Source organism: Pan troglodytes, chromosome 20 (genome assembly GCF_028858775.2).
Source record: "Pan troglodytes isolate AG18354 chromosome 20, NHGRI_mPanTro3-v2.0_pri, whole genome shotgun sequence".
NCBI lineage: Eukaryota > Metazoa > Chordata > Mammalia > Primates > Hominidae > Pan > Pan troglodytes.
In genome coordinates, this window is record NC_072418.2 from 16815975 (window position 1) to 16843072 (window position 27098).

The 27098-nt window shown below is 49.9% G+C and overlaps 1 protein-coding gene across 1 annotated transcript; it reads right to left on the reverse strand.

Moving 5' to 3' along the window:
* Positions 1-15: 15 nt before the first annotated feature.
* Positions 16-16719, reverse strand: ASF1B (anti-silencing function 1B histone chaperone). The gene is given in 4 exon segments (NM_001289426.1): positions 16-1156; positions 2010-2186; positions 6564-6679; positions 16450-16719. Coding segments are annotated over 4 exon segments (609 nt in total). The 5' UTR covers positions 16559-16719; the 3' UTR covers positions 16-949.
* Between the last annotated feature and the right edge of the window lie 10379 nt (positions 16720-27098).

The window sequence follows — 27098 nt, forward strand, 5'->3', positions numbered from 1 at the left end:
TTCTAAACGAAGTGCTTTTAATTTTCAGACCAACCAAACATTTTTAATATAAAAACATTTTGATAATATACAAACAGCAATCACAACAGCATCCACATGGCAGCAAGGGGACCAGGGCACAGAGAGGGGGAGCGGGCTGGGGAGGGACAGTTTTCAGGGTCCCAGTTGCTTCCCTGGCTTGAAATCACCCTGGTCCTAGCAGAGGACAGGTTAAGGCTGCCAGAGGCAGAGGGTCCCTGACCCTGGCCCGGAGACAGACTGCCCAGGCAGGCCCTCTGATACCATCTTCCAACCATGGCAGCCTCCAGGAAAAGCCAGATCCATTTAGGAGATAACAGGAAGGTGGCTGTGATTGACAGGAAAGGCAACATGGTTCCTCAGCATCCTGCTGATCACACCTCTGGGAGGGGCTGCTGGATTGAAGAGGACTAAGAATCTTCCTGGGAGCAGGACAGAAATGGGATCTAAGTCTACCTACTAACTAAGATTCCCGCCTGTGACACCAGAAAGCTGGAGTGGATCTGCTCAGATGTACAAGAAGAGAAAGGAATGACAAAGCCTTTGGCTCAGCAGGAGTGGAGCCTTGACAGGCACTGACCAAGAAAGCCTCTAGGTGGGCCAGGGAGGTCTGTGGGAAAGCTTTGGATCAATGGTACTCAAGGGTGCACAGTGGCACAGTGGTCTTAGGTAGAATTTATGAAGACGAAAAGAACACAAGTCAGAATTTAGAACTGAAGTAACTGCTTCTTATAGGCCAGTAGAGGAAAAGCGAGATCATCCTTCTGGCCAGGACTAGGGAAGACCCAAGGCCTGTTCTTTCCTAGGGGCTGAGTTTGACAGACCTGGATGCAGCTGATGGCCCCCAAAGTCCTCTAGATGGGCCCTGCAGGACTCGCTGGGAGGCCTGGTTGCCCCTCCCGGTGTGCTGGGACACTCTGGGTTCCTGCAGTTAGATGCAGTCCATGGAGTTCTCAGGAAGGAGGCCAGGGATGCAGCCAGGGAGGCCCAGGCCCTTGATAGGAGTGCAGTTGAGTGGGAGGCCGCAGCCCAGGGAGGGGTCCTGGGTCTCTATGGCCTCCAGCCTGTCCATGTTGTTGTCCCAGTTGATATGGAAGCGGGTCACCCGGGGGTTCGAGGCCAAGATGTTCCGCTGGAGCTGGGGCAGGAAGAGGAACGTCAACCCTTGTAGGTACGCCCTCTCCTTGCTCCCATAGAGCCAGGACACCCCCAATCACCCATCTCAAGCCCAGCAAGAGCAACCTACATATGGAACTCCAGAAAACACCTGTGGCCAGGACCTTATTTATTTATTTTTTGAGACGGAGTTTTGCTTTTGTTGCCCAGGCTGGAGTGCAATGCTGTGATCTCGTCTCACTGCAACCTCTGCCTTCCAGGTTCAAGCGATTCTCTTGCCTCAGCCTCCTGTGTAGCTGGGACTACAGGTGCAAGGCACCATACCTGGCTCATTTTCGTATTTTTAGTAGAGACGGGCTTTCACCATGTTAGCCAGGCTGGTCTCAAACTCCTGACCTCAGGTGATCCGACAGCCTCGGCCTCCCAAAGTGCTGGGATTACAACGCGTGAGCCACTGCGCCTGGCCCAGGACTTTTTTTTTTTAAGGGACAGTCTCACTCTGTTGGTCAGGCTGGAATGCAGTGGCACGATCTGAGCTCACTGCAGCCTCAAACTCCTGGGCTCAAGCGATCCTCCCACCTCAGCCTCCAGAGTAGAGCACACCACCCACGTCTGGCTCATTTTTTTTTTTTTTTTGCGGGGGTTAGGGACAGGGTCTCACTATGTTGCCCAGGCTGGCCTATCTAATCTTAATTCTCTAAGACATGCCTTTGAGAGACAAAGGTCTTTTTCTCCTCTTCTAACACAGTACTGTAAGAACTGAATATTACTTGAAAACCTTAAGAAGTGACCTTGACTCTCAATTTGAATGGCTGAACTCCCCCCAAGTATAAAGAACGGCCTTGTGGGAAGCAGGAAGTGGAAACAGGCCCCACCTGGGAGAAATCTGGCTTCATGGGCGGGTTCTCACGCAGCTCAGGGTTGAGGTACTCGTTGTTGACGTAGTAGCCCACTCGGATGAACTCCTGTCCATGGTAGGTGCAGGTGATGAGGACCACAGTCACGCCCACGGCATCAGTCTCTGGGATGAGGGATGGGTTGGGGGCGTCGGCCTAGGGAAGACACATCCTAGGCCTTAGCAGTGCCACAGCCATGCCTCGATGTCATTAGTACAAAGATTCCCAAGCATCATGTATTTACTGAGCAAAAAGTATGCTCTCTGCCCTCAGTTTTCTTTTTTTTACCTCTGCCTCTCGGGTTCAAACAATTCTGCCTCAGCATCCCAGGCAGCTGGGACTACAGGCACACACCACCACACCCGGTTTTTTTTTTTTTTTGGTATTTTTTTTTTAATGGAGTTTTGCTCTGTTGCCCAGGCTGAAGTGCAATGGTGCGATCTCGGCTCACTGCAACTTCCGCCTCACGGGTTCAAGCGATTCTCCTGCCTCAGCCTCCCGAGTAGCTGGGATTACAGGTGCCCACCACCATGCCCGGCTAATTTTTGTATTTTTAGTAGAGATGGGGTTTCGCCATGTTGGCCAGGCTGGTCTCGAACTCCTGACCTCAGGTGATCCACCCGTCTTGGACTCCTAAAGTGCTGGGATTACAGGTGTGAGCCACCGCACCCAGCCTTTTTTTTTGTATTTTTAGTAGAGATGGGATTTCACCATGTTGGCCAGGCTGGTCTTAAACTCCTGACTTCAGGTGATCTGCCCACCTCGGCCTCCCAAAGTATCGGGATTACAGGTGTGAGCCATTGCACCTGGACTTTTTTTTTTTTTTACACAGGGTCTGGCCTCCCTCTGTTACCCAGGCTGGAGTGCAATGGCGCCATCATGGCTCACTGCATCCTTGAACTCCTGGGCTCAAGCAATCCTCCTGCTTCAGCCTCCCAAATAGCTGGGACAACGGTGTGTGCCAACATGTCTAGCCAATTATTTTTTGTAGAGACAGGGTTTCTCCATGTTGCCCAGGCCGGTCTCAAACTCCTGGGCTCAAGCGATCCTCTCACTGCAGCCTCCCAAAGGGCTGGGATTACAGGTGTGAGTCACTGTGCCCATCCAGGAGTTGTCAACTGATGGAAACACAGAATCAATCCCACAAATGACTACAAAATGTTGACTGTGGCAGGGAGAGGTGCGTGGTACTCTGGAGGAGTGTGGTGAGCCGGGGGACAGTGGCATGAAGCTGAACAGGTGAGGCAGGTGGTATCAGGCCACCCGGGGGCCAGATAAGGGATTGGGAAAGGGCAAGAGAGTAAGCAGGAGGTTAAGTGCCACATCACTCTTGTGATCTGAAAAGAAGCCTCTGGCAAAGTGTGGAGCTGTGACAGGAGACTGTAGTGGAGCAGAAGGCTTACACCAGTCATCCTGGAGAGGCAGTGGACTTGGCTTAGACCAGGCAGTAAAGAACAGATTCAGGGTGTACTACTGCAAACAAGACCAGCCACGTAATTGGTGCAAAATAAAACCAATGCAAAATGAAAACACCAGGCCCCTCCAGAAAAGCTATTAGGTTTCAGACGGTGACAGCAGAGTATTGCACCAAGTGTGGGGTCCTGTGCAGCTGCCTGGGTTGCACACCCAGGAGGCCAGTCCTGACTGTTGAGTAGATAGGGCCTGTCAGTGGATTTAGTAGTGGTGGCTGAAGGAGTTAGATAGGATGTGGTAGCTTGGATTAGGGCAGTAACAGCAGTGATGGAGGTAAGGGAGTGTATCCGAGCAGAGGATCCTGAAAAATCACCTGGAGAACTCAGAATCTCCATTTGGTTTTTTTTTCTTCTTTTTTTTTTTTTGAGATGGAGTCTCGCTCTGTCACCCAGGCTGGAGTGCAGTGGCGTGATCTCGGCTCACTGCAGCTCCGCCTCCCAGGTTCACGCCATTCTCCTGCCTCAGCCTCCTGAGTAGCTGAGACTACAGGTGCCCGCCACCAGGCCTGGCTAATTTCTTGTATTTTTTAGTAGAGACGGGGCTTCACTATGTTAGCCAAGATGGTCTCAATCTCCTGACCTTGTGATCCGCCCACCTTGGCCTTCCAAAGTGCTGGGATTACAGGCGTGAGCCACTGCACCGGCCTTCTTTTTTTAAAGAGATGGCTTTTCCCTCTGTCATCCAGACTGGAGTGCAGTGGTGCAATCACAGATCACTGTAAACTCCTGGAACTCCTGGGCTCAAGCGAGCCTATTTTTTTTTTTTTTTTTTAGAGACAGGGTCTCACTCTGTTGCCCAGGCTCGAGTGCAGTGGCGCAATCTCAGCTCACGGTAACTTCCGCCCCCCGGATTCAAATAATTCTCGTGCCTCAGCCTCCCGAGTAGCTAGGATAACAAATGTGCACCACCACATCCAGCTAATTTTTGTATTTTTTAGTAGAGACAGGGTTTCACCATGTTGGCCAGGCTAGTCTTTAACTCCTGACCCCAAGTGATCTGCCTGCCCCAGCCTCCCAAAGTGTTGAGATTACAGGTGTGAGCCATGGCACTTGGCCTCAAGTGAGTCTTCTGCTTCAGCCTCCCTAGTAGCTGGCACTACAGGCCTGCATCACTATGCCTGGTTAATGTTTTAATTTTTTGTAGAGACAGGTCTCGCTGTCACCCAGAATGTAGTGCAGAGGTGCAATCATAGCTCGCTGTAGCCTCAAACTCTCAGGCTCAAGCAAGCCTCCTGCTTCAGCCTCCCAAGTAGCTGGGACGACAGGTGCAAGCCACCACACCCGGCTAATTTTTTTATTTTTTGTAGAGATGGGGGTCTCGCTATGTGGCCCAGGCTAGTCTGGAACTCCTGGCCTTAAGCAATCCTCCCGCCTCTGCCTCCCAAAGTGCTGGAAGCCACCACACCCGGCCAGAATCTACATTTGACAACCCAGGTGGGGTGCTGCATGAGAGCCATTTAGGAGTTACAGTCCATCCTCATTATTCATGGGTTCCATATGTGCAAGTTCACCTACCTGCTAAATTTATTTGTAACCCCAAGATGAACACCTGCCTGCTTTCACAGTCACTTGCAGACATGCACAGAGCAGGGAAAAACTGGAGTTACCTACCATGCCTGTTCCCACCTGAGGTCAAACAAGGCAACACTCTGTCTTCTGGTCTCAGCTCTCACTGTGAATGAGCGTCCTTTCCTCAGCCTACTTGGTGCTTTTTTCCATGTTTTGTGCTTTTTGTTGGTGAGTTTGCTGTCTATGATGGCACCCAACGGTAGTGCTGAAGTGCAGTGTAGGATACAAGAAAGGCCTTATGGAAAATATGCGTATTAGAGAAGTTTCATTCAGGAGAGTTATAGTGCTGTTGGCTGTGAATTCAACATAAATGAACCACTGTATATATTAAATAAGGTGTCTTTCCTTTTTTTCTGAGACAGAGTATCGCTGTATCACCCAGGCTAGAGTGCACTGGTGCGATCTCAGCTCACTGCAATCTCCATCTCCCAGGTTCAAGCGATTCTCCCGCCGCAGCCTCCCGAGTAGCTGGGATTACAGGCATGCGCCACCACACCTGGCTGATTTTTGTATTTTTAGTAGAGACGGGGTTTCATCACATTGGCCAGGCTGGTCTTGAACTCCTGACCTCAGGCGATCCACCCACCTCAGCCTCCCAAAGTGCTGGGATTACAGGTTTGAGCCATCATAGCCGGCCTGGTGTCTTTTCAGCAGAAACACACATACAAGTTTACGTATTAACCAGCTGACGAAAACGTGACTTCCAAGAATCTAACCCTGTATTTCCCCTGGGGCAATGGTTCAGTATTCACTAATTCAATGTTTGCGGCAACTTTATAGAACGTAACTCTTGTGAATAATGGGAATTGCCTGTAAATCAGTGGCAGCTTTGACACAGAGGTGGGGGAAGGGAGGGCCTGACGGCCTCTGAGAGGTCAGATAGTTCCTGGCAGTAGAACTAGGATTTGAACCTGAACTTTTAAATTGTTTTAATTGATTGATTGAGACTGGGTCTTACTGTTGCCCAGGCTGGAGTGCAGTGGTGTGGTCTTGGCTCATTGTAGCTTCCATCTCCCAGGCTCAAGTGATCCTCCCATTTCAGCCTCCCAAGTATCTGAGACTACAGGCGCACATCACCATGCTCTGCTGATTTTTAAATTTTTTGTAGAGATGCGGTCTCACTATATTGCCCCGGCTGGTCTCAAACTCCTGGCCTCAAGCAATCCTCCCACCTCGGCCTCCCAAAGTGCTGGGATTACAGGTGTGAGAAACTGTGCCCGGCCTCTATTTTTTTAATACTTGTTTTTTTCTTTTTTAGAGAAAGGGTCTCACTGTGTTGCCTAGGCTGGAGTGCAGTGGCTCACTGCAGCCTCAGACTCCTGGGCTCAAGCAATCCTCTCACCTCAGTCCCTGGAGTAGCTGGGTCTATAGGCGTGAGCCCGTGCCCAGCTGAACTTGAACTTTTGATTCCTGAAGCACTCTGTGGGATTTCAGGTAAAAGAGGATGTTTCTAGGAATCAAGGGCTAAGGCCTAAGGCCTCATCTTTCTTACCTGAAAGACAAACATGTGTCTCCCTGCTGGCACAGGGCCCACCAGCACCGAGTCTAGGATCTGATCAAATTCCTCACTCTCAGCCGAGCCAACATAAATGATCTTCCACTCCAGGTCTGCAAAGACATAGGAGGGTTAACGAATTGAAATAGCTCAACAGCAAGAAGGCAGGGATAGGCTCTTGTATTTTTTTTTTTTTTTTTGAGATGGAGTCTCGTTCTGTCACACAGGTTAGAATACAGTGATGCGATCTCAGCTCACTGCAACTTCCGCCTCCCAGGTTCCAGTGATTCTCATACCTCAGCCTCCCGAGTGGCTGGGATTATAGGTGCCCGCTGCCACGCCTAGCTAATTTTTTTTTTTCCTTTTTTGAGATGGAGTTTCACTCTTGTCACCCAGGTTGGAGTACAATGGTGTGATCTTGGCTCACTGAAATCTCTGCCTCCCAGGTTCAAGCGATTCTCCTGTCTCAGCCTACTGAGTAGCTGGAATTACAGGCACCTGCCATCATGGCTGGCTAATTTTTTTATTTTTAGTAGAGACAGGGTTTCACCATGTTGATTAGGCTGGTTTAGAACTCCTGACCTCAGGTGATCCACCCGCCTTGGCCTCCCAAAGTGCTGGGATGACAGGTGTGAGCCACTGTACCTGGCCTGTTTTTGTATTTTTAGTAGAGATGGGGTTTCACCATGTTGGCCAAGCTGGTATCCAACTCCTGACTTCAAGTGATCTGCCCGCCTCAGCCTTCCAAACTGGTGGGATTACAGGTGTGAGCCACTGCGCCCGGCCACATCTTCTATTTTATTTTTATTTACTTATTTTTTGAGACAGTCTCCCTCTGTTGCCTAGGCTGGTGTACAGCGGGATGTTCATGGCTCACTGTAGCCTCAACCTCCTGGGCTCAAGCGATCCTCCTGCCTCGGACTCCCACCATGTTGGGATCACAGGTGTGGGCTGCTGTGCCCAGCCTTGTGGTAATTTTAGACAGATCCTTAATATGTTAAAAGACTATTATTCCATCTGTCAGACACTTAGTGCCAGGCACTGCAGTCTTGAATGCTGAGGTGGGCACAAAGCTCTACCTCCATTAGGGAATTCTATTTTGTAAGCCTAGCTATGACAGGTGACCTTGACTGTACCTCTGGGGAAACCTGGGCCTCTCAAGGCCTGAGCGTGAACTGTATGGCAGAGGCTGAATTAAGAGCCACGTGACACAGATGTGCTGAGAAGGGAACGGCAGGGAGTTGGGTCATTTCAGGGCCCTGCCCACTGGGTGCTGGGATAGGAAGCAGCATCCTCTTTCACACACAGGGACCGGTGCCACTCAACGAAGTGGATCCCTCGACAACTGGGGCAGGGTGGCAGATTCCAATCCGGCAGGAGAGCCAGCCTGCAGGAGGGGGAAGGTGAGGCTGCTCAGGGAGCTAGCCACCCTGGTCTTCCAGATCTGGCACCAAGTCATGCCTACTTAGAGACATTTGGGCAACTCAGTCAACAAATGTGGCATCCCGGGGTGATCCTCCAAACACCTTTTTTTTTTTGACAGGTTCACTCTTGTTGTCCAGGCTAGAGTGCAATGGTGAGATCTCGGCTCACTGCAACCTCTGCCTCCCGGGTTCAAGTGATTCTCCTGCCTCAGCCACCTGAGTAGCTGGGATTATAGGCGCCCGCCACCACAGCCGGCTAATGTTTTGTATTTTTAGTAGAGATGGGGTTTCACCATGTTGGCCAGGTTGGTCTCGAACTCCTGACCTCAGGTCATCCATCCGCCTCCGCCTCCCAAAGTGCTGGGATTACAGGTGTGAGCCACCGTGCCCAGCCTCAAACCCTAACTCTTGCACCCCATCCAGCAGGAGGGCCCCCTCCCCTGAATATGCTCCATTGAGATGAAAGTGCTTATGGAGCCTCTGGCTGTCAATCACAGGAAATTCCGGTCAACATGGCCTCTTGCAGGAGGTCCAAGTGTATCAGGGGCAAGGTCATGCTGGTACAGGGAGGCTTGGCAAGAGGCTTGAAACTTATTTTTGGCTCTTTAGAAATTACACAACCCTTCAGCTCTAGCAGCTGGGGGAAGTTTCACAAGCTGTGATTTTCACAGGAAGCAAACTCTCTCAGAAGCTGCCCTGTTCCTTGGTCCAGTGTCCCACAAGAGCATCCAACTTTGGAAGCATGCTGCTGCCAGGTCATGACTACAGAGGCTTGTCACCTGAGCCCCATGCCCTTCTTTGATGCACTGGCTGCCTGTCCCTTTGTGGTTTCACTCAGGAACCCTATAGCAGGTCTGTAGGATACGGGTGACCATTGAACTCACAGGTGTTTGGTCGAACTAGCCTCTTACTATTTGCAGGGAGGAAGTTGACTTTTTTCACTGGAGATGGGGTCTCGGTCCGTCACCCAGGCTGCAGTGCAGTGGCGTGATCATAGCTCACTACAGCCACAAATTCCTGCGCTCAAGTGATTCTCCTGCCTTAGCCTCCCAAGTAGCTGGGACCACAGGCTTGTGCCACACGCCCAGGGAATTTTTAAATTGTTTTTAGAGATGAGGTCTTGCTTGGTTGCCCAGCCTGGTCTCAAGCAATCCTCCCGCCTTGGCCTCCCAAAGTGCTGGAATTTGTCTGAGCCATCACGTCCAGCCTGTTGATTTATTTTTGTTACAAGTAGTGACACAACTGGAATCAAGTTTTGGGGGAAGACAGAAAAGCAGTTGTATCATTTTGGTGTATATCCTTCAGCCCTTTCCTCTCATAGCCGGTAGAATCCTGTACGGGTGCATTTAATTCATGTCCTGGGAAGGTAGACAAAAAAGACTAAAGTGTACCCACGAGCACCTGATGTTGTCCAGCTGAGGTCAATACTAATTGGCAAAACCTAAACAAAGAGCATGTGGAAACTCACCGAAATAAATGGGCCCCTGCAACATAGGGAGACTCGACTCTATTAAAAATCAACAAAATTAATTGGGTGTGGTGGCGCGTGCCGGTGGTCCCAGCTATGTGGGAGGCTAAGGTTGGAGGATCGCTTGAGCCTAGGAGTTCAGGGCTGCAGTGAGCCATGATCGAGCCACTACACTCCAGCCTGGACGACAGAGACCCTATCTCAAAGGAAAAAAAAGAAAAAGAAAAAATGTACTGTGTTGACTGTCAGGCACAGGGGCTGAAATGGCTCTTTCAACCAGGGTTGGAAAGAAACTGGAGAATTAACTAAGGGCTGTAGAGAAATACTGACTCAAGAGTTACAGAAGCTGGTTGGGCACGGCAGCTCACGCCTGTAATCCTAGCACTTTGGGAGGCCAAGGCAGGCAGATTGCCTGAGCTCACGAGTTCGAGACCAACCTGGGCAACATGGTGAAACCCCATCTCTACTAAAAATATAAAAATTTAGCTGGGCATGATGGTGTGCACCTGTAATTCCAGCTACTCAGGAGTCTGAGGCATAAGAACTGCTTGAACCTGGGAGGCAGCAGAGATTGCAGTGAGCCGAGATCATGCCACTGCACTCCAGCCTGGGCAACAGAGCCAGCCTCTGTCAAAAAAAAAAAAAAGAAGAAAGAAGGAAAGAAAGGAAGAAAAAAAACAGTTATAGGTATAGGGCCAGGTGAGGTGGATCATTGGATCATGCCTGTAATCCTAGCACTTTGGGAGGCTGAGGCGGGTGGATTGCTTGAGCTCAGAAGTTCGAGATCAGCCTGGGCAACATGGCGATACAAAAAATACAAAAAATCAGCCAGGCGTGGTGGCATGCCCCTGTAGTCTCAGCTACTCGGGAGACTGAGGCAGGAGAACTGCTTGAACCTGGGAGGCAGAGGTTGCAGTGAGCTGAGATCGTGCCTCTGCACTCCAGCCTGGGTGACAGAGTGAGACTCCATCTCTACTAAAAATATAAAAAATTAGCTGGGCGTGGTGGTGTGCACCTGTAATTCTAATTTATTTTATTTTATTTTGACATGGAGTCTCGCTCTGTCGCCCAGACTAGAGTGCAGTGGCACGATCTCGGCTCACCGCAAGCTCTGCCTCCCAGGTTCATGCCATTCTTGTGCCTCAGCCTCCCAATCAGCTGGGACTACAGGCGCCCGCCACCACGCCCGGCTAATTTTTTTTTCTATTTTTAGTAGAGACGGGGTTTCACTGTGTTAGCCAAGATGGTCTCGATCTCCTGACCTCGTGATCCGCCTGCCTCAGCCTCCCAAAGTGCTGGGATTACAGGCGTGAGCCACTATGCCCAGTCGAGAATCATCTTAAATTTGCTGAAGTGCCCAGGCATGGTGATGTGCACCTGTGGTTCCAGCTACTTAGGAAGCTGAGGTGGGAGGACTGCTTAAGCCCAGGAGTTCAAGTCCAGTCTGGGCAACATAGTGACACCCTATCTCTTTAAAAAAAAAAAAAAAAAAATCTGGCTGCAGTGTTATAAGTAGAGACATACGTGTATGATTTCATCTCTAAATATAATCTTTCTTTAGAATTATACATGGGACACAAATCACCAATACAGCAGGAACTCATAGCTATGAGTACAGGACACAGCTGTACATATGACGTGTGTACCTAACCTTCTGAGCAATGTCAAGGCAACTCAACTGTGTCCCATGTTATCTCTCTGCGCTAACTTCACAAGCTAGTCCCTGTGCAAGACATACCTCCACTGTGTGTGTGTGTGTGTGTGTATATATATATATATAAATGGTAAGACTAAAGACATGTACACAATTATTGTAGCTGAACTAGCTAAAAAGTCTGCTTCCTGCTTTTTTGTTGTTGTTGTTTTTTTGAGACAGTCTTGCTCTGTCGCCCAGGCTGGAGTGCAATGGCGCAATCTGGGCTCACTGCAATTTCCATCTCCCGGGTTCAAGCGCTTCTCCTGCCTCAGCCTCCCAAGTAGCTGGGACTACAGGCACCTGCCACCAAGCCCGGCTAACTTTTGTATTTTTAGTACAGACAGGGTTTCACCACATTGGCCAGGCTGGTCTCAAACTCCTGACCTCAGATGATCCACCTGCCTTGGTCTCCCAAAATGCTGGGATTACAGGGGTAAGCCACTGTGCCTGGCCATTTTTTTTTTTTTTTTTTTTTGAAACAGAGTCTCGCTCTGTCACCGAGGTTGGAGTGCAGTGGCACAATCTCAGCTCACTGCAACCTCTGCCTCCCGGGTTCGAGCGATTCTTCTGCCTCAGCCTCCTGAGTAGCTGGGATTATAGCTGCGCGCCACCATGCCTGGCTAATTTTTGTATTTTTAGTAGAGACGGGGTTTCACCATGTCAGTTAGGCTGGTCTCGAACTCCTGACCTTGTGATCCATCCGCCTCGGCCTCCCAAAGTGCTGGGATTACAGGTGTGAGCCACCACACCTGGCTTTTTCTTTTTTTTTTTTTTGAGATAGAGTCTTGCTTTGTTGCCCAGGCTGGGGTGCAGTGGCGCAATCTCGGCTCGCTGCAAGCTCTGCCTCCTGGGTTCACGCCATTCTCCTGCCTCAGCCTCCCAAGTAGCTGGGACTACAGGCGCCCGCCACCACACCCAGCTAATTTTTTGTATTTTTAGTAGAGACGGGGTTTCACCATGTTGGCCAGGCTGGTCTCGAACTTCTGACCTCAGGTATCTGCCCGCCTTGGTCTCCCAAAGTGCTGGGATTACAGGCGTGAGCCACCATGCCCGGCCTCTTTTGTTTGCTTTTTGCCTTTGTTCATAATCAAAGATGAGCTCTGCTGCCATAACAACTTCGTTATTTCTGGGTCAGAACATCTGGCTTCTATGACTTATTCAACCAGTGTCTGTTGAATTTCTCAGCTAAACGTGGAAGAATCTATTTCCAGATGTGGAAGATAAAAGTGCAAAGGGGGCTTGGGGCCCCTGAGAAATAGGGGTCACCCAACTGGGGCTTAGGGGTTAGGGTGGTTTTTTGTTTTTTTTTTTGAGATGGGGGTCTTGCTCTCACCCAGGTTGGTTGCAGTGGTGCAATCATGGCTCACTGCAGCCCTGACCTCCTGGGCTCATGCAATCCTCCCACTTCAGCCTCCTGAGTAGCTGGGACCACAGACACGTGCCACCAAGCCCCGTTAATTTTTTGATGTTTCTGTAGAGACAAGGTTTTGCTATGTTACCCAGGCTGGCCCAAATTCCTGGGCTCAAGAGATCTTCCTTAGCCTCCCAAAGTGCTGGAATTACAGGCATGAGCCACCTCACACAGCTGGGTTGGGGGTTTTGTCAGATTTTCAGTTGACGCTGCTGAGAGTGAGGCAGATTCTCCCTTTTTCATGGAGAGGAGTCCAGAAGGAGGCAGAAAGCAAGCTGGCAGATCAGTCACAGAGAGCCCTAGGACTGGAAGAGCCAGGATTTCTCACTTGAGTTACTCGAAGGAAAAGCTTTATCATCCAGGTACAATTAACAATAGCATTCTCTGGCCAGGCGCTTAGGATTCAAAGTGTAATCCCAGCACTTTGGGAGGCTGAAGTGGGCAGATCACTTGCGATCAGGTTTGAGACCAGCCTGGCCAACATGGTGAAACCTCGTCTCTACTAAAGACACAAAAATTAGCCGGGCATGGTGGCTCAAGCTTGTAATCCCAACTACTTGGGATACTGAGGCCGGAGAATCGCTTGAACTCGAGAGGTGGAGATTGCAGTGAGCTGAGATCGCACCACTGCACTGTAGCCTGCGTGACATAGTGAGATTCCATTTCTAATAATAATAATCATCATCAACATAATCATAGGACGGGCACGGTGGCTCACGCCTGTAATCCCAGGCCAAGGCAGGCGGATCATGAGGTCAGGAAATCGAGACCATCCTGGGTAACACAGTGAAACCCCGTCTCTACTGAAAATCCAAAAAGTTAGCTGGGCGTGGTTTCGGGCGCCTGTAGTCCCAGCTACTTGGGAGGCTGAGGCAGGAGAATGGCGTGAACCCGGGAGGCGGAGCTTGCAATGAGCCGTGATCATGCCACTGCACTCCAGCCTGGGTGACACAGCGAGACTCCATCTCAAAAATAAATAAATAAATAAATAAATAAATAAATAAATAATAATAGCACTTCCCTTCACTGCGTTTTGAGTGTCCTGATTAGGCAATAAATTCTGTGGTCATTCCTATCTATGCTCCACCCCTGAAACAGGGAATCCTTCCTTTCTCTCCCTGGATTGGAGCAAAGATAAAGAATTTAGATTCGAAACTTCAGTGCCAATACTTCTACAAACTGGCTGTGTGACTCTGGTGAAGTCACTCCATTTCTATTAAAAAATGATCAGCAGAGGCTGGACGCAGTGGCTCACGCCTGTAATCCCAGCACTTTGGGAGGCTGAGGCGGGCGGATCACCTGAGGTCAGGAGTTCAAGACCAGCCTGGCCAAGATGGTGAAACCCCGTCTCTACTAAAAATACAAAAATTAGCCAGGCGTCATAGCAGGCGCCTGTAATCCCAGCTGCTCGGGAGGCTGAGGCAGGAGAATCGCTTGAATCTGGGAGGTGGAGGTTGCAGTGAGCCAAGATCGTGCCATTGCACTCCAGCCTGGGGGACAAGAGCGAGACTTCATCTCCAAAAAAACAAAAAAAGGACCAGCAGGTTGAATTTAGCCCTTCCGGCTCTAATTCTATAAATAAGTTAGTAAAGTCACAGGGCAGGGGCTTCCTAGGAGTAGAAGTACCAGATAATGACTGCACAACCATTTTTAAATGCAAGGAACACAAACAGGCTGATTGAAACCTGATCTCCTGCTGTCGGGGAGCTGGGAATCCCTCAACCTATTACTTCCTTCCATCTCCTCCTGGCTTTTAAATTAAATCTTATTCCACAGCGTCATTCTACACTTTATTTATTTATTTACCCACTGCCTTGTTCCAGAAAGGATTTAACTCGGCATATTCTATAGTTAGCCACAAGTAGACTCCTTAATTTAAAAAGGAGCGAGAGAGACCGGGGAGAGACAGACCCACTGGCCTACCCAAAGCACATCCACATCTCACTCTATCAGCTCTAAGCTAGTCCAGGCGACCAGCTTTGAGGGCAAAACACCTACCTGCCCCCGAGAGGCACTAGTTAGCATATCCTGGCTTCACAGGCCCCCAGATCACCACCTCCTCGGCTGCTGCCTTTTCTCTTTCAACCACCAAGTAGAAAAATGGCCTAATGGAGTACTTCTTCCTGAAAGCAGGACTTGCCTGTTAGTGGTGCCAAGGCTCCCTAGGTGACCTTAGATTTTGGATTTGTACAGGCCTTGACTTGAAAGGTCTTTTGCGTTTTGTGGCTCCTGTCTTCTCATCTGTGAGATGAGAGCCATGCCCACCTTTAAGTCACACAGATTATTAAGTACATCTATGGAAGCACCTTGGAAAAGATGTACAGGAGGCTGTGACCTCCAAGCTCCAGCCGACTGTTTGAAGCTGGAGCCCGTCACAGCTCAGCCCAATCCACCCACCCCCCAGACTAGGTCAGACCATCAAAAGCAATGGGAGCTTGGCACTGATTATCCAGCTATATTAAAAAAAAAAGAAGAAGACCGGGCACGGTGGCTCACGCCTGTAATCCCAGCACTTTGGGAGGCCAAGGCGGGTGGATCACTTGAGGTCAGGAGTTCGAGACCAACCTGGCTAACATAGTGAAATGCTGCCTCCACTAAAAATACTAAAATCAGCTGGGCGTGGTGACAGGCGCCTGTAGTCCCAGCTACTCGGGAGGCTGAGGCAGAAGAATCGCTTGAACTCGGGAGGTGGAGGTTGCAGTGGGCCGAGATCGTGCCATTGCACTCCAGCCTGGGCAACAGAGCGAGACTGTCTCAAAAAAAAAAAAAAAAAAAAAAAAGAAGAGGAAGAAGAAGAAAGAAAAAGCGACAGAAAAATTGCTGCAGTAACTCAGCTGGAAAAGGGTGGGCAAACCTGGAGAACTAGCTAATGCCTGCCTGGCTATGCCACCCCTCGGATCTCAGTGTGTTTATCCAAGCCCACAGAGAAAGGTGGGGAAGGGGAGCTGGGGAGACCAAGTTCCCCTCAAAGACGGTAGCATCCTTTCCCAGGGAGAGCTCAAGCATAGGGGGGTTGGGCCCCAACGAAGGAGAGAAACCAGGTTCCAGGGTATGTGCATTGGGGCAGAAAAGCAGCAGCAACTGGTGGGCGTGGGGTTATTGAAATATTGGCAGGTTGGGGAGGGGACTGGTGGGACACAAATGGGAAGATGGGGGTGAGAGAGGTCCTGAAAAGGGGTTGAGGGGTTTTCACAGGAAAAAAAGGTTACTGGAGGGGAGGGTCTTCACGGCAAGGAGAGAAAGGAGCTTGGGTGAGAGGTCTCCATAGGGAAAATAGGAGATGGCTGGGATTTCCCCTCCGGGAAAATGGGAAGGGGCTGGATATTGGGGGTCTCCAGAGGGAAAATGGGAGGTGTGAGTATCTCACTACAGGAAAGAGGGAATAAGTGGGCAAAAATGGGTGGGTGGTTGAAGCGGGGGTCTTGCCACAGGGAAACCACGGTGGCTGAAGATCTCCGTGGGTTAAGAAATGGAGGCCGAGAAGGTCTCCCCATGAAAACGGGTACCTAGGAAGAGCTCCAGAGAAAAAAGATGGATGAGGTTCCCCACGCGGGAAATGGGGCTTGGAGGGGGTTAATCTCTATGGGGAGGTCGGGGCGGGCAGTGGGGGAAGAGGTCACGGGGAGGTCCGAGTTAGCTGGCGGGGGGTCTCCACCCGGGAGGTCAAGGCGGGCAGTGGGGGAGGTCACGGGGAGGTCCGTGTTGGCTGGTGGCGGGGGGTCTCCACCGGGAGATCCGGTTGACTGGCGGGCTGGGGGAGATCGGGGTTGGCGGAAGGGGGACGAGGGGTTTCATGGGGGAGATCAAGTTGGCCATGGGAGCGGTTCTCTGGGGAGGCCGGGGTCGGCCCGGGGGTGGGGGTCCCCGCACAGGCCCAGCCTCACCGTCCGCCAGGGCTTCACTGCACTCGAAGCTGATCTCGAACCGGAAGGGGCTGTGGAAAGGGCTCGGGTTCTCCAGGACCGCCACGTTCAGCACCGACACCTTGGCCATCGCCTCGCCTCGCCGCGCCGCAGCAGGGGCAGGGGCTGTGGCTGTGGCGGAGACCGCGCCTGGGTCCGGTGGGGGTCAGTGGGGTAGAGCTGACCAGGTCCACTCCCGCCTCTTCTCTCCGCGAACTGAAGTGCGCACCTAGTCCGCGCGCCGCCTTCAAATAGCCGGCCTCCGCCCTCTGGCCAATCACCGCCAACGCTCCCTGGCGGCGCGCGCACCCCCTCAGCCAGTCCTGGAGCGCCGATCGGGGCGCGCCCAGACTCCCCGGACCAATCAGCGGAGCTCCCTCTCCGCAGCGTGTGAGGAGGGCGAAACTATCTCCAAGCTTCTTAGCGTGTCCGCTGGGAACCAATCCCCAGCGTCTCCGACTTGGATGTCAACGGCGGGAATGGACGGAGTCACAGCGCCGGCCCCCTTCTGGCCAATCCTGAGGGTTCCCGCACCGGCGTGGCCCGCCCCTCGCCTCGCTTTTCCGGGAGATGCATCCCGTAGCGCGCAGCGCCGCCAACCGCCGAGCGGTGGCGCGCGGCGCTCGCTAAAGAAGGCGGGAAGGGCGGTGCTCGCACCCGAAGTGATTGGCAGGAGGGAGTGGGGCGGAGATAAAGAGGGTTTTCTGAGAGTTTATTGGCTGGATTGGTAATGGCGGCGGGAGCAGAAGGAGGCTCAGCTGGGGATTCGCTGGAGAGAAGCGGAAGTCGAGCGCCACCGCGGTGTTGGCGAGTGTGAAGAGAGAGGAGGAGCGTTTGCGGACTCAGCGTCTGTCAACAGGTGAGCGTTTCCTGGAGCTTTTCTGAGTGGCTCCTGACCCTTGAGGTCCAGCGACCCGGGAGTCCGTTGTGAACGTTGCGAACGTTCGGAGTGGCGGTCACGAGGCGCGCTCGGACCTCGGGAATCCGGCCGGGTTCGGATCCCGCTTTCGTCCCCGAGGGGTTCGGATCCCGCTTTCGCCCCCGAGGGGTTCGGATCCCGCTTTCGCCCCCGAGGGGTTCGATCCCGCTCTCGCCCCCGAGGGGTTTGGATCCCGCTCTCGCCCCCTCGAGGGCTCTTGGGAGGTTTCAAGAGGACGGTACTGAAAATGGGAGTTCCAGTTCGGGGGCAGACCAGTGTTCAGAGTCCGGGCTCTGCTACTCAGCGCCCGAGGCAGCGCCTCCCCATTCAACGGGGGCCGTGGCAATTCCCTGACATGATTCATGACCACATAATACATCCGGAAACTTCTCTCCACCGCCTCCCGTCTGGGCCGTCGCCCCCGGCCTGGGAGACTCCAGGTCTCAGAGTCTCTGCCCCCACGGGCGATCAGCGCTGCCCAGTGGAAAAATAATGCCAGCCGCGCACCAAAATTAGGTGTAAAATTAACATTTTTTGGAAGCCACTTTTTTTTTTTTTTGAGATGGAATCTCGCGCTGTCACTCAGGCTGGAGTGCAATGGCGCGATCTCGGCTCACTGCAACCTCTACCTCCCGGGTTCAAGCGATTCTCCTGCCTCAGCCTCCTGAGTAGCTGGGATTACAGGTGCCCACCACCACAACCAGCTAATTTTTTTTCTGTATTTTCAGTAGAGACGGGGTTTCACCATGTTGGCCAGGCTGGTCTCGAACTCCTGACCTCAAGTGATCCGCCCGCCTCAGCCTTCCAGAGTGCTGGGATTACAAGCGTGAGCCACTGTGCCCGGCCATATCTTTTTTTTTATTATTTGTAATTTTAGAGGCTGGTCATGGAGGATTTCTTGAGGCCAGGAGTTCAAGATCAGCCTGGGCAACATAACAAGACCTCATATCTACAAAAAATAAAAGAATAAGCCAGGTGTGGTAGTGCATACCTGTAGTGTCTGCTACTCCTGAAGCTGAGGCAGGAGGATCTCTTGAGCCCAGGATGCTCCAGCCACTGCACTCCAGCCTGAGTGTCAGAGTGAGACCCTGTCTCTAAAAATTAAAATTAAATTTTAAAAAAGAAAGTTCAGTTTAGCTGTCTTGATAGCCACAGTTGAGTGCTCCTGAGCCCGTGTGACAAGTGGCTCCTGTATTACTGGACAGCGAAGGTCAGAAACACATTTGACCAGGTCACTTCTCCGGATGAGAGCATTGTCTTTGAAACTCTATGCTTTGTCTCCTGTTAACCACCCAGCTCCAACTTCAAACCAGGCTAAGTAACCCTCTTTTTGTTAAAATTCTGAGAAGCCACTCCCAGTGCAAAGCCTCTGCCCAGAACCTCTTCTCCTAGGCTCTTGGCATGGCTTATGCCTTCTTGTCATTCAAGTCTCTGTTCAAATGTCCTCTCCCCAGAGAGGCCTTTCTAAGGGTGCTCTGGACAGCGTTCAAACTCACAGGCCGTACACCTGAACAGCACTGAGCCAAGGCACTAGTATTTCTTACCCAGTCACCTCTGTGGGCTTACTAGGACTCACTCACTGTGCTAGTATGTTTTCCTTTTCCTTTTCTTTTTAAACAATCCAGTTCCTGTGGGATTTTTTTTTTTTTTTAATAGCGGTCTGTTGCCCAGGCTGGAGTGCAAGTGGCATAATCGTGGCTCACTATAACCTGGAACTCTTGGGCTCAAGTGATCCTCCCACCTCAGCCTCCCAAGTGGCTGGGATCACCAGTGCGTGCCACCATGCCTAATTTGTTTTATTTTATTTTATTTTATTTTTTTTTTTGAGAGGGAGTCTTGCTCTGTCACTCAGGCTGGAATGCAGTGGCGCAATCTCAGCTCACTGCAACCTCCTGCTTCCAGCTTCAAGCGATTCTCCCACCTCAGCCTCCCGAGTAGCTGGGACTACAGGCACACGCTACCTTACCCGGCTAATTTTTGTATTTTTAGTAAAGATGGGGTTTCACTGTGTTGGCCGGGCTGGTCTCAAACTCCTGACCTCAGGTGATCCACTCACCTCGGCCGCCCAAAGTGCTGAGATTACAGGCATGAGCCACCGTGCCCTGCCTCTTTTACTTTTTAAATTTTTTGTAGAGACAGGGTCTCGCTGTTGCCCAGGCTGGTCTTGAAACTCCTGGCCTCAAGCAGTCCACCTATCTTGTCCTTAAGTGCTGGGATTACAGCGCCTAGCCCATTTTTGGTATCTACATCTCACATTAAGTTAAGAAAAATTCTTTTTAGCTGTTAAAAAATCGAAAGCTTTGTTTTTATTCTTTTGAAATTATTTGGCTTCAAGGAAACTCACATTTATGATTCGCTTGATTTCTTGGCAATCATTGCATACTTAGGGATATTTGTGATTTGAGAAAATCTAATTTCCAAATGTAATTCGATTGCTTATGAATACTAAATTTAATGATTAATGCAGTTGTCATGATGTCACATTTCTAGATGCTTAATTAAACATTTATTCATTCCAACTTTATAGTTTTCTCTTTGCATTGTGGAACTTTTTTCCCTTTATCCCTGTCCCTGACCTTTTCGTAGCCCCTGAGAAGCTCATGAGCCACCAGCATTATTTCCGTGGCGCTAATGAAGAATGTGGCCCTGTCTATGATGCATTCTCCTTACAGCTGGCTGAATGATCTTCACTTGTAAACCAGATCATGTCATTACTCTGCTTAAAACCTTCAGAGGCTTATCCTACTTAGAATGAAACCTAAGATCTTTCCTATGGCTTAGGCGGCCCTGCGTGGTGGCCTCAGCTGACCTCTCAGGCCTCATCTACCATTCTTCCTCTTGTCACCGCTCTCAAGCCCAGCTGGCTTTATTTCCCTTCTTTCAACACACCCAGCTTATTTCTGCCGCAGGGCTTTGCACTTGCCATTCCCTCTGCCTGGAATGTGCTTCCTCCAGATAATTGCATGGCTGTCTCATTCCCTTCGCTTGTGGTTCAGCTCAAATGTCCTCTGAAAGAAGACTTCCCAAAGTACCCTATTTAAAGTAGCACTTTCTTGGCCGGGCGCGGTGGCTCATGCCTGTAATCCCAGCACTTTGGGAGGCCAAGGCGGGTGGATCACGAGGTCAGGAGATCGAGACCATCCTGGCTAACACGGTGAAACCGCATCTCTACTAAAAATACAAAAAATTAGCTGGGCGTGGTGGCGGGCGCCTGTAGTCCCAGCTACTTGGGAGGCTGAGGCAGGTGAATCGCTTGAATCTGAGAGGCGGGGGTTGCAGTGAGCTGAGATCGTGCCTCTGCAATCCAGCCTGGGTGACAGAGCAAGACTCCGTCTCAAAAAAAATAAATAAATAAATAAAGTAACTTTTTCTTAATCACATCACCCAGTTTTATGATCTTAGTAACGCATATCAGAATTTGTACTTATTTTCGGGTGGGCATGGTGGCTCACACCTATAATCCCAGCACTTTAGGAGGCCAAGGCGGGCCGGTCACTTGAGGTCAGGAGTTCGAGACCAGCCTGGCCAACATGGCAAAACCCCGTTTCTACTAAAAAAAAAAATACTAAATAAATAAATAAATAAATAAATAAATAAGCTGGGCGTGGTGGCACGTGCCTGTAGTCCCAGCTGCTCAGGAGGCAGAAGAATTGCTTGAACCGGGGAGGCAGAGGCTGCAATGAGCCGAGATCACACCACTGCACTCAAGCCTGGGCAACTGAGAGAGATTCCATCTTAAAAAGAAAAAAAGAATTTCTACTTATTTTGGTTTTAAATTGTGCTTATTATCTCATCATCCCTCAGTAGATTGAAAGCTGGTTGTGAGAAGAGATCTTGCCTAGCTCACACCTCTCAATGTTGTACTTCCAGAGCTTAGCAGAGGACGTGGCTCATAGAAAGTCCTCAATCAATTTTTTAAAAAGAATAAATCTGGCTGGGCGCAGTGGGTCACGCACTCTGGGAGGCCGAGGTGGGCGGATCACCAGGTCAGGAGATCGAGACCATCCTGGTCAACATGATTAAAACCTGTCTCTACTAAAATACAAAAAATTAGCCAGCCGTGGTGGTGCATACCTGTAGTCCTAGCTACTTGGGAGGCTGAGGCAGGGGAATTGCTTGAACCTGGGAGGTGGAGGTTGCAGTGAGCCTAGATTGCACCACTGCACTCCAGTCTGGTGACAGAGGAAGACTCCGTCTCAAAAAAAAAAAAAAAAAGAATAAATCTATGTAAAGGGTGGGTTTAGCATAGTACCTGGAATGTGAAAAGTACTCAATAAACATGAACCAGCCAGGTGCAGTGGCTCACGCCTGTAATCCCAGCACTTTGGGAGGCTGAGGCGGGTAGATTGCTTGACCTCAGGAGTTCGAGACCAGCCTGGGCAAAACCCTGTCTGTACAAAACATAAAAAAATTAGCCGAGTGTGGTGGCATGTGCCTGTGGTCCCAGCTACTCAGGAGGCTGAGGTGAGAGGATTGCTTGAGCCCTGGGGGCAGAGGTTGCAGTGAACCAAGATCTCACCACTGCACTCCAGCCTAGCTAGGCAACAGAGTGAGACCCTGTCTAAAAACAAACAAACAAAAGACTGAAATGTTAGTAGCATATAGTAATAAGCAGATACGTCTTCATTCTTGTGTAATACTTCAGGTGCACACATGCTCGAGAAAGTATAAGAAGTGCTATAGCAAAATACTGTTACCCAGCTTAAGAGCTAAAACATTAGAGATGCAACTGAAGGGCCTTATACCCCTACATCAAACCCATTCCTCTTCCTTTTTCCTCAAATGTAACCGCAACCCTGAATTTGGTGTTTACAGTCTTCTGTGCATATCGGCGTGTATCTTTAAACAATATATAGTATTGTTTGTCATGTTCTATATTTTTATATAAATGGTGTCTGCGCAATTTAGAGTTAACCTAGCAGGCCTGAGACTGCTATCCTTAGAAAGACCTGTTTGCAAGATTGGCCCTTGGCTGATATCTAGGAACTTGGATTTCAGGAGGGTTCCTGCCGTTCCCCAAATGATGAGTGCCTAAACTGTTTCCACCAACAACGTGGTTCATGTTGAACACCTGCTCTCCTTCTGGAGTCTGGCATTTTGGTGCACGACCACCCCCAAGTACAACTCTGGTCACTGAGTAATGAGCTTCCCTGGTAGACCGCCTATCCATCGTGCTGTCATACTTGGCGGTAGGAATTGATGGAGTCCTGTGTGACTCCACTAGGAGAGGACTCTTAGAAGCTTGTCCTGGTTTCCTCTGGACTTCAGCTCCTGCATCTTTTCCCTTTGCTGATTGTGCCTTGTGTCTCTTCACTATCATAAATCACAGCCATGCCTACGCTTCCAAGCAAAATCCTGTGACTCCTCTTAGTGAGTCATTGAACCTCAGGGTGGTCTTGGGGACCTCTGATAGCAGGATCATACTGGGTGTATCCTGACAGAGCTGGCACTAAGGTGGCACTGGGTCCTGCCTTCTGAAACTTGCTTTTTTTAATCCAGTGTAATGCTTTTGAGATTTATCTATGTGGAAATGTGTATAGCTCTAATTCACTTATTTTCACTGCTATACAGCTGTGCTGATAAGGTAACCACTAGCCACATGTGGCTATTTAGATTAAAATTAGATGAAACAAATAATCTACTTCCCCAGACACACTAGTCACATTTCACATGTTCAGCAGGAGCCTGTGGCTAGTGGCCACCATGGTGTATAGAGAACATAGAGAGGAAACATTTCCATGAGAACAGAGAGTTTTGTTAGACAGTGTTTACTTATCAATTCACTTGGTTGAAATTTAGGGTGTTTTCAGTTTTCTACCATTACAAACAGTGCTGCAGTATGCGTTGGTATCTATGTCTCCTTGAACACATGTAGGAGTTACTCTGGGAGATAAACCTAGGAGTTGAAGTGCTGGACGGGGGGTTGCGGAAGTATTCATCTTTTCAAGATACTGCTAATCTGCTCTTCGGAATCATGGTACTGGTTCTCACTCCCCTCGTTAGTGTTCCTGTTGCTCAGTGTCCTTATCTTTTACTTTTATTTTTGAGACAGAGTTTCTCTCTTGTTGCCCAAGCTAGAGTTCAATGGCACGATCTCGGCCTCCGGGTTCAAGCGCCGCCTCCCGGGTTCAATGCCGCCTCCTGGGTTCAAGCGATTCTCTTGCCTCAGCCTTCCAAGTAGCTGGGATTACAGGTGTGTGCCACCACGCCTGGCTAATTTTTGTATTTTTAGTATAGATGGGGTTTCACCATGTTGGCCAGGCTGGTATCGAACTCCTGACCTTAGGTGATCTGCCCGCCTCAGCTTCCCAAAGTGCTGGGATTACATGTATGAGCCACCGCACCCAGACGTCTTTTAATTTTTATAATGTTTTGATGTTCAGCGTTTTTAAAAATTATTATTATTATTATTATTATTATTATTTGAGACAAAGTCTTGCTTTGTCGCCCAGGGTGAAGTGCAATGGTGTGAACTTGGCTCACTGCAACCTCCGCCTCCCGGGTTCAAGCAATTCTCCTGCCTCAGCCTCCCGAATAGCTTTTTGGACCAGTCTCTCATGCCTGTAGTCCCAGCACTTTGGGAGGCCGAGGCGGGTGGGTCACCTGAGGTCAGGAGTTTGACACCAACCTGGCCAACATGGCTAAACCCTGTCTCTTCTAAAAATACAAAAATTTGCCGGGGTTGGCGGCGGGTGCCTGTAATTCCAGCTATTCAGGAGGCTGAGGCAGGAGAATCGCTTGAACCCGGGAGGCTGAGGTTGCAGTGAGCTGAGATTGCACCACTGCACTCCAGTCTGGGCAACAGAGTGAGACTCTGTCTCAAAAATAAACAAACAAAACATATATTCTGAGAATTAAATGAGACAAAATGTAGGAAAGAGCTTTGAAATGATACATTTCAGCATAAATGTACTGTCCCTAGGCACATGCAGATGAATGGGTGCCACTAACAACTACCTGAGAGTCAGAGGTTGTCAGGCACAGCAGGTTTATTTTTATTTTTGAGACAGAGTCTCACTCTGTCGCCAGGCTGGAGTGCAGTGGCGTGACCTCGGCTCACTGCAACCTCTGCCTCCCAGTCTCGAGTACCTGGGACTACAGGCGCCCACCACTACAACTGGCTAATTTTTTTTTCTTTTTTTTTTTTTTTAGTAGAGACGGGGTTTTGCCATGTTGGCCAGGCTGGTTTTGAATTCCTGACCTCAGGTGATCCGCCCGCCTTGGCCTCCAAAGTGTTGGGATTACAGGCGTGAGCCACCGCGTCCAGTCAGGCACAGTGGGTTTAGGTTGTGTGTAGTGAAGGGGAGAGTAAAAGACACAGAAGGACTGGTCATATTTGACTCTCATTGTATGCGGGATTCGATTTCAAATCAGAGCATGAGGTCAAATCACATATAGTTAAAATTATCTACTCTTTTTTTTTTTTTTTTTTTTTTGAGACGTGGTGTTGCTCTGTCACCCAGGCTGGAGTGGAGTGTGATCTTGGTTCACTGCAACCTCTGCCTTTTGGGGTTCAAGCAATTCTCCTGCCTCAGCCTCTTGAATAACTGGGATTACAGGCGTGCACCACCACGTTCAGCTAATTTTTGTAGTTTTAGTAGAGTTTTGCCATGTTGGCCAGGCTGGTCTCGAACTCCTGGCCTCAAGCGATCTGCCCACCTCGGCCTCCCAAAGTGTTGGGAATACAGGCATGAGCCACTGTGCCTGGCTACAATTATCTACTCTTAAAAGTCCCCATGCTTGCCCACAGTGCATCTCTCAGAAAGTCTAGTAGATTCATTTCATCCTCCAGTGTGAGAACAGATTACCTCTTCTTCAGCTGGGCACCAGAGGAAATACTGATCTTAGGTTTTTGGAGCCATGCTGAATTAAAACCTTAGCATCACACAGTGAAACTGAACCCGCTGAGGGAATGGCAGATTCACAGTTTCCATCATTCTTTTTTTTCTTTTTAATATATTTCTTTATCCTTATTGAAGAGCTTCCATCGCCCTTCACTCTCATCTTGTGGTCACTTTGGGTCTTGTACTGAATTCAGCTCTCATTCTTTAACAGAAATTTACATATCGCCTGTGTGCCAGATGCTGTGCTAGGCTCAGATCAAGAACCCTTGCATTTTCAGATCTTACATTCTAGCCAAGAGGCAGATAATAAACAGATAAGCAAAACGTAATTGCTAGCCAGTAGTACTATGAAGACAGAGCAAGGCACAGACTAGGAAGTTCTGGAGTGGCTTGGGAAGGCCTTCTGGGAAATAGGATTTCATTTTCATAAACTCTGCAGGAGAGGAAGTCAACTCTGTGGATATGGGGATGGGGGAGGGGGCCCAAGCCAGCAGCGAGAACAGCCGGTGCAAAGGCCCTGAGGCAGGCAAGAGGGTGCCTGCATGTTTGAGTCCAGCGAGTGGAGGGAAGGTAGGGAGGACGCCAGGGGGTGAGGTTGGAGGGCCTGTAGGCCATTGTGTTGACCTTGACCTGTGCTTTGGGTGAGATAGGAGAGCATTGGAGACTTTTGAGCTGAGGAGGGACAAAATCTGTTTACCAAGATCACTCTGGTTTCTGTGTTGAGAAAAACCTGAAGAGGGACAAACGAGCTATAATATTTAGGGGACTGTTGTAGTGGCTCTGGTGAAACATGGGTGAGAACTAATTAATTCTGGATATTTAGAAGTTAGAGCCACCATTGCATTTACTGTCAAATTAGATGTGGGGTATCAAACAAGATGAGTTCAAGAGAAGCTCCAAGGTCTTTAGCTTGAATCAAGGTATGGATGGACTCACTTTTAGTTGAGGTGAGGAAGCCTCAAAGCCTCACGTGGGAAGAACTACAGTGGTGGCAGTGGTAGAGATGGGGGTGGGAGAGGCCAGGGTCTCAGTTTAGGTCAGGTTAGTTTGAGATCCTACCAGATACCAGGAAGAGAGATGGGGTAGGTAGGTGAATATATGTAAATCTGGAGCTCAGGTAGGAGTTCAGGCTGGAGAGCTACGTTTGGGGGTGATCAGTGTATAGGTAGCGTTTCTTTCTCTCTCTCTCTTTCCTTTTCTTTTCTTTCTTTTTCTTCTTTCCTTCCTTTCTCTTTCTTTCTTCCTTTCTCTTTTCCTTTCTCTTCTCTTCTCTTTCTTTTCTTTCTTCTGATGGAGTCTCACTCTGTCGCCCAGGCTGGAGTGCAGTGGTGCGATCTCAGCTCACTGCAACCTCCGCCTCCTGGGTTCCAGCAATTCTGCCTCAGCCTCCTGAGCAGCTGGGACTACAGGCGCTCGCCACCACGCCCAGCTAATTTTTGTATTTTTAGTAGAGACGGGGTTTCACCTTGTTGGCCAGGCTGGTCTCGAACTCCTGACCTCGTGATCTGCCTGCCTCGGCCTCCCAAAGTGCTGGGATTACAGGCATGAGCCACTGCACCCACCCGGAGGTATTTCAAACCATGAGATGGGGTGAAACCTTCCAGGGAGTGAGAGAAAAGGTCTAAGGACTGAGCCCCTGGGTTCCCCATCATTAGGAGGTCAGATGAGAAGGAGCCAGCCATGAAGACTGGGAAGGAGTGGCTGTGGGGAGGTGGGTGGTGTCCTAGACACAGGTATCTTTTTAAGGCAGAGGGGCCCGGAAAAGGATCCTTGTAGTTTGAGTAGTTATCTCTCTCTCTGAGCACGGGCAGTTCGTTGGTGAACTGACAATGTGAAATACACATGATGCAATTCCACCGTGTGTCAAG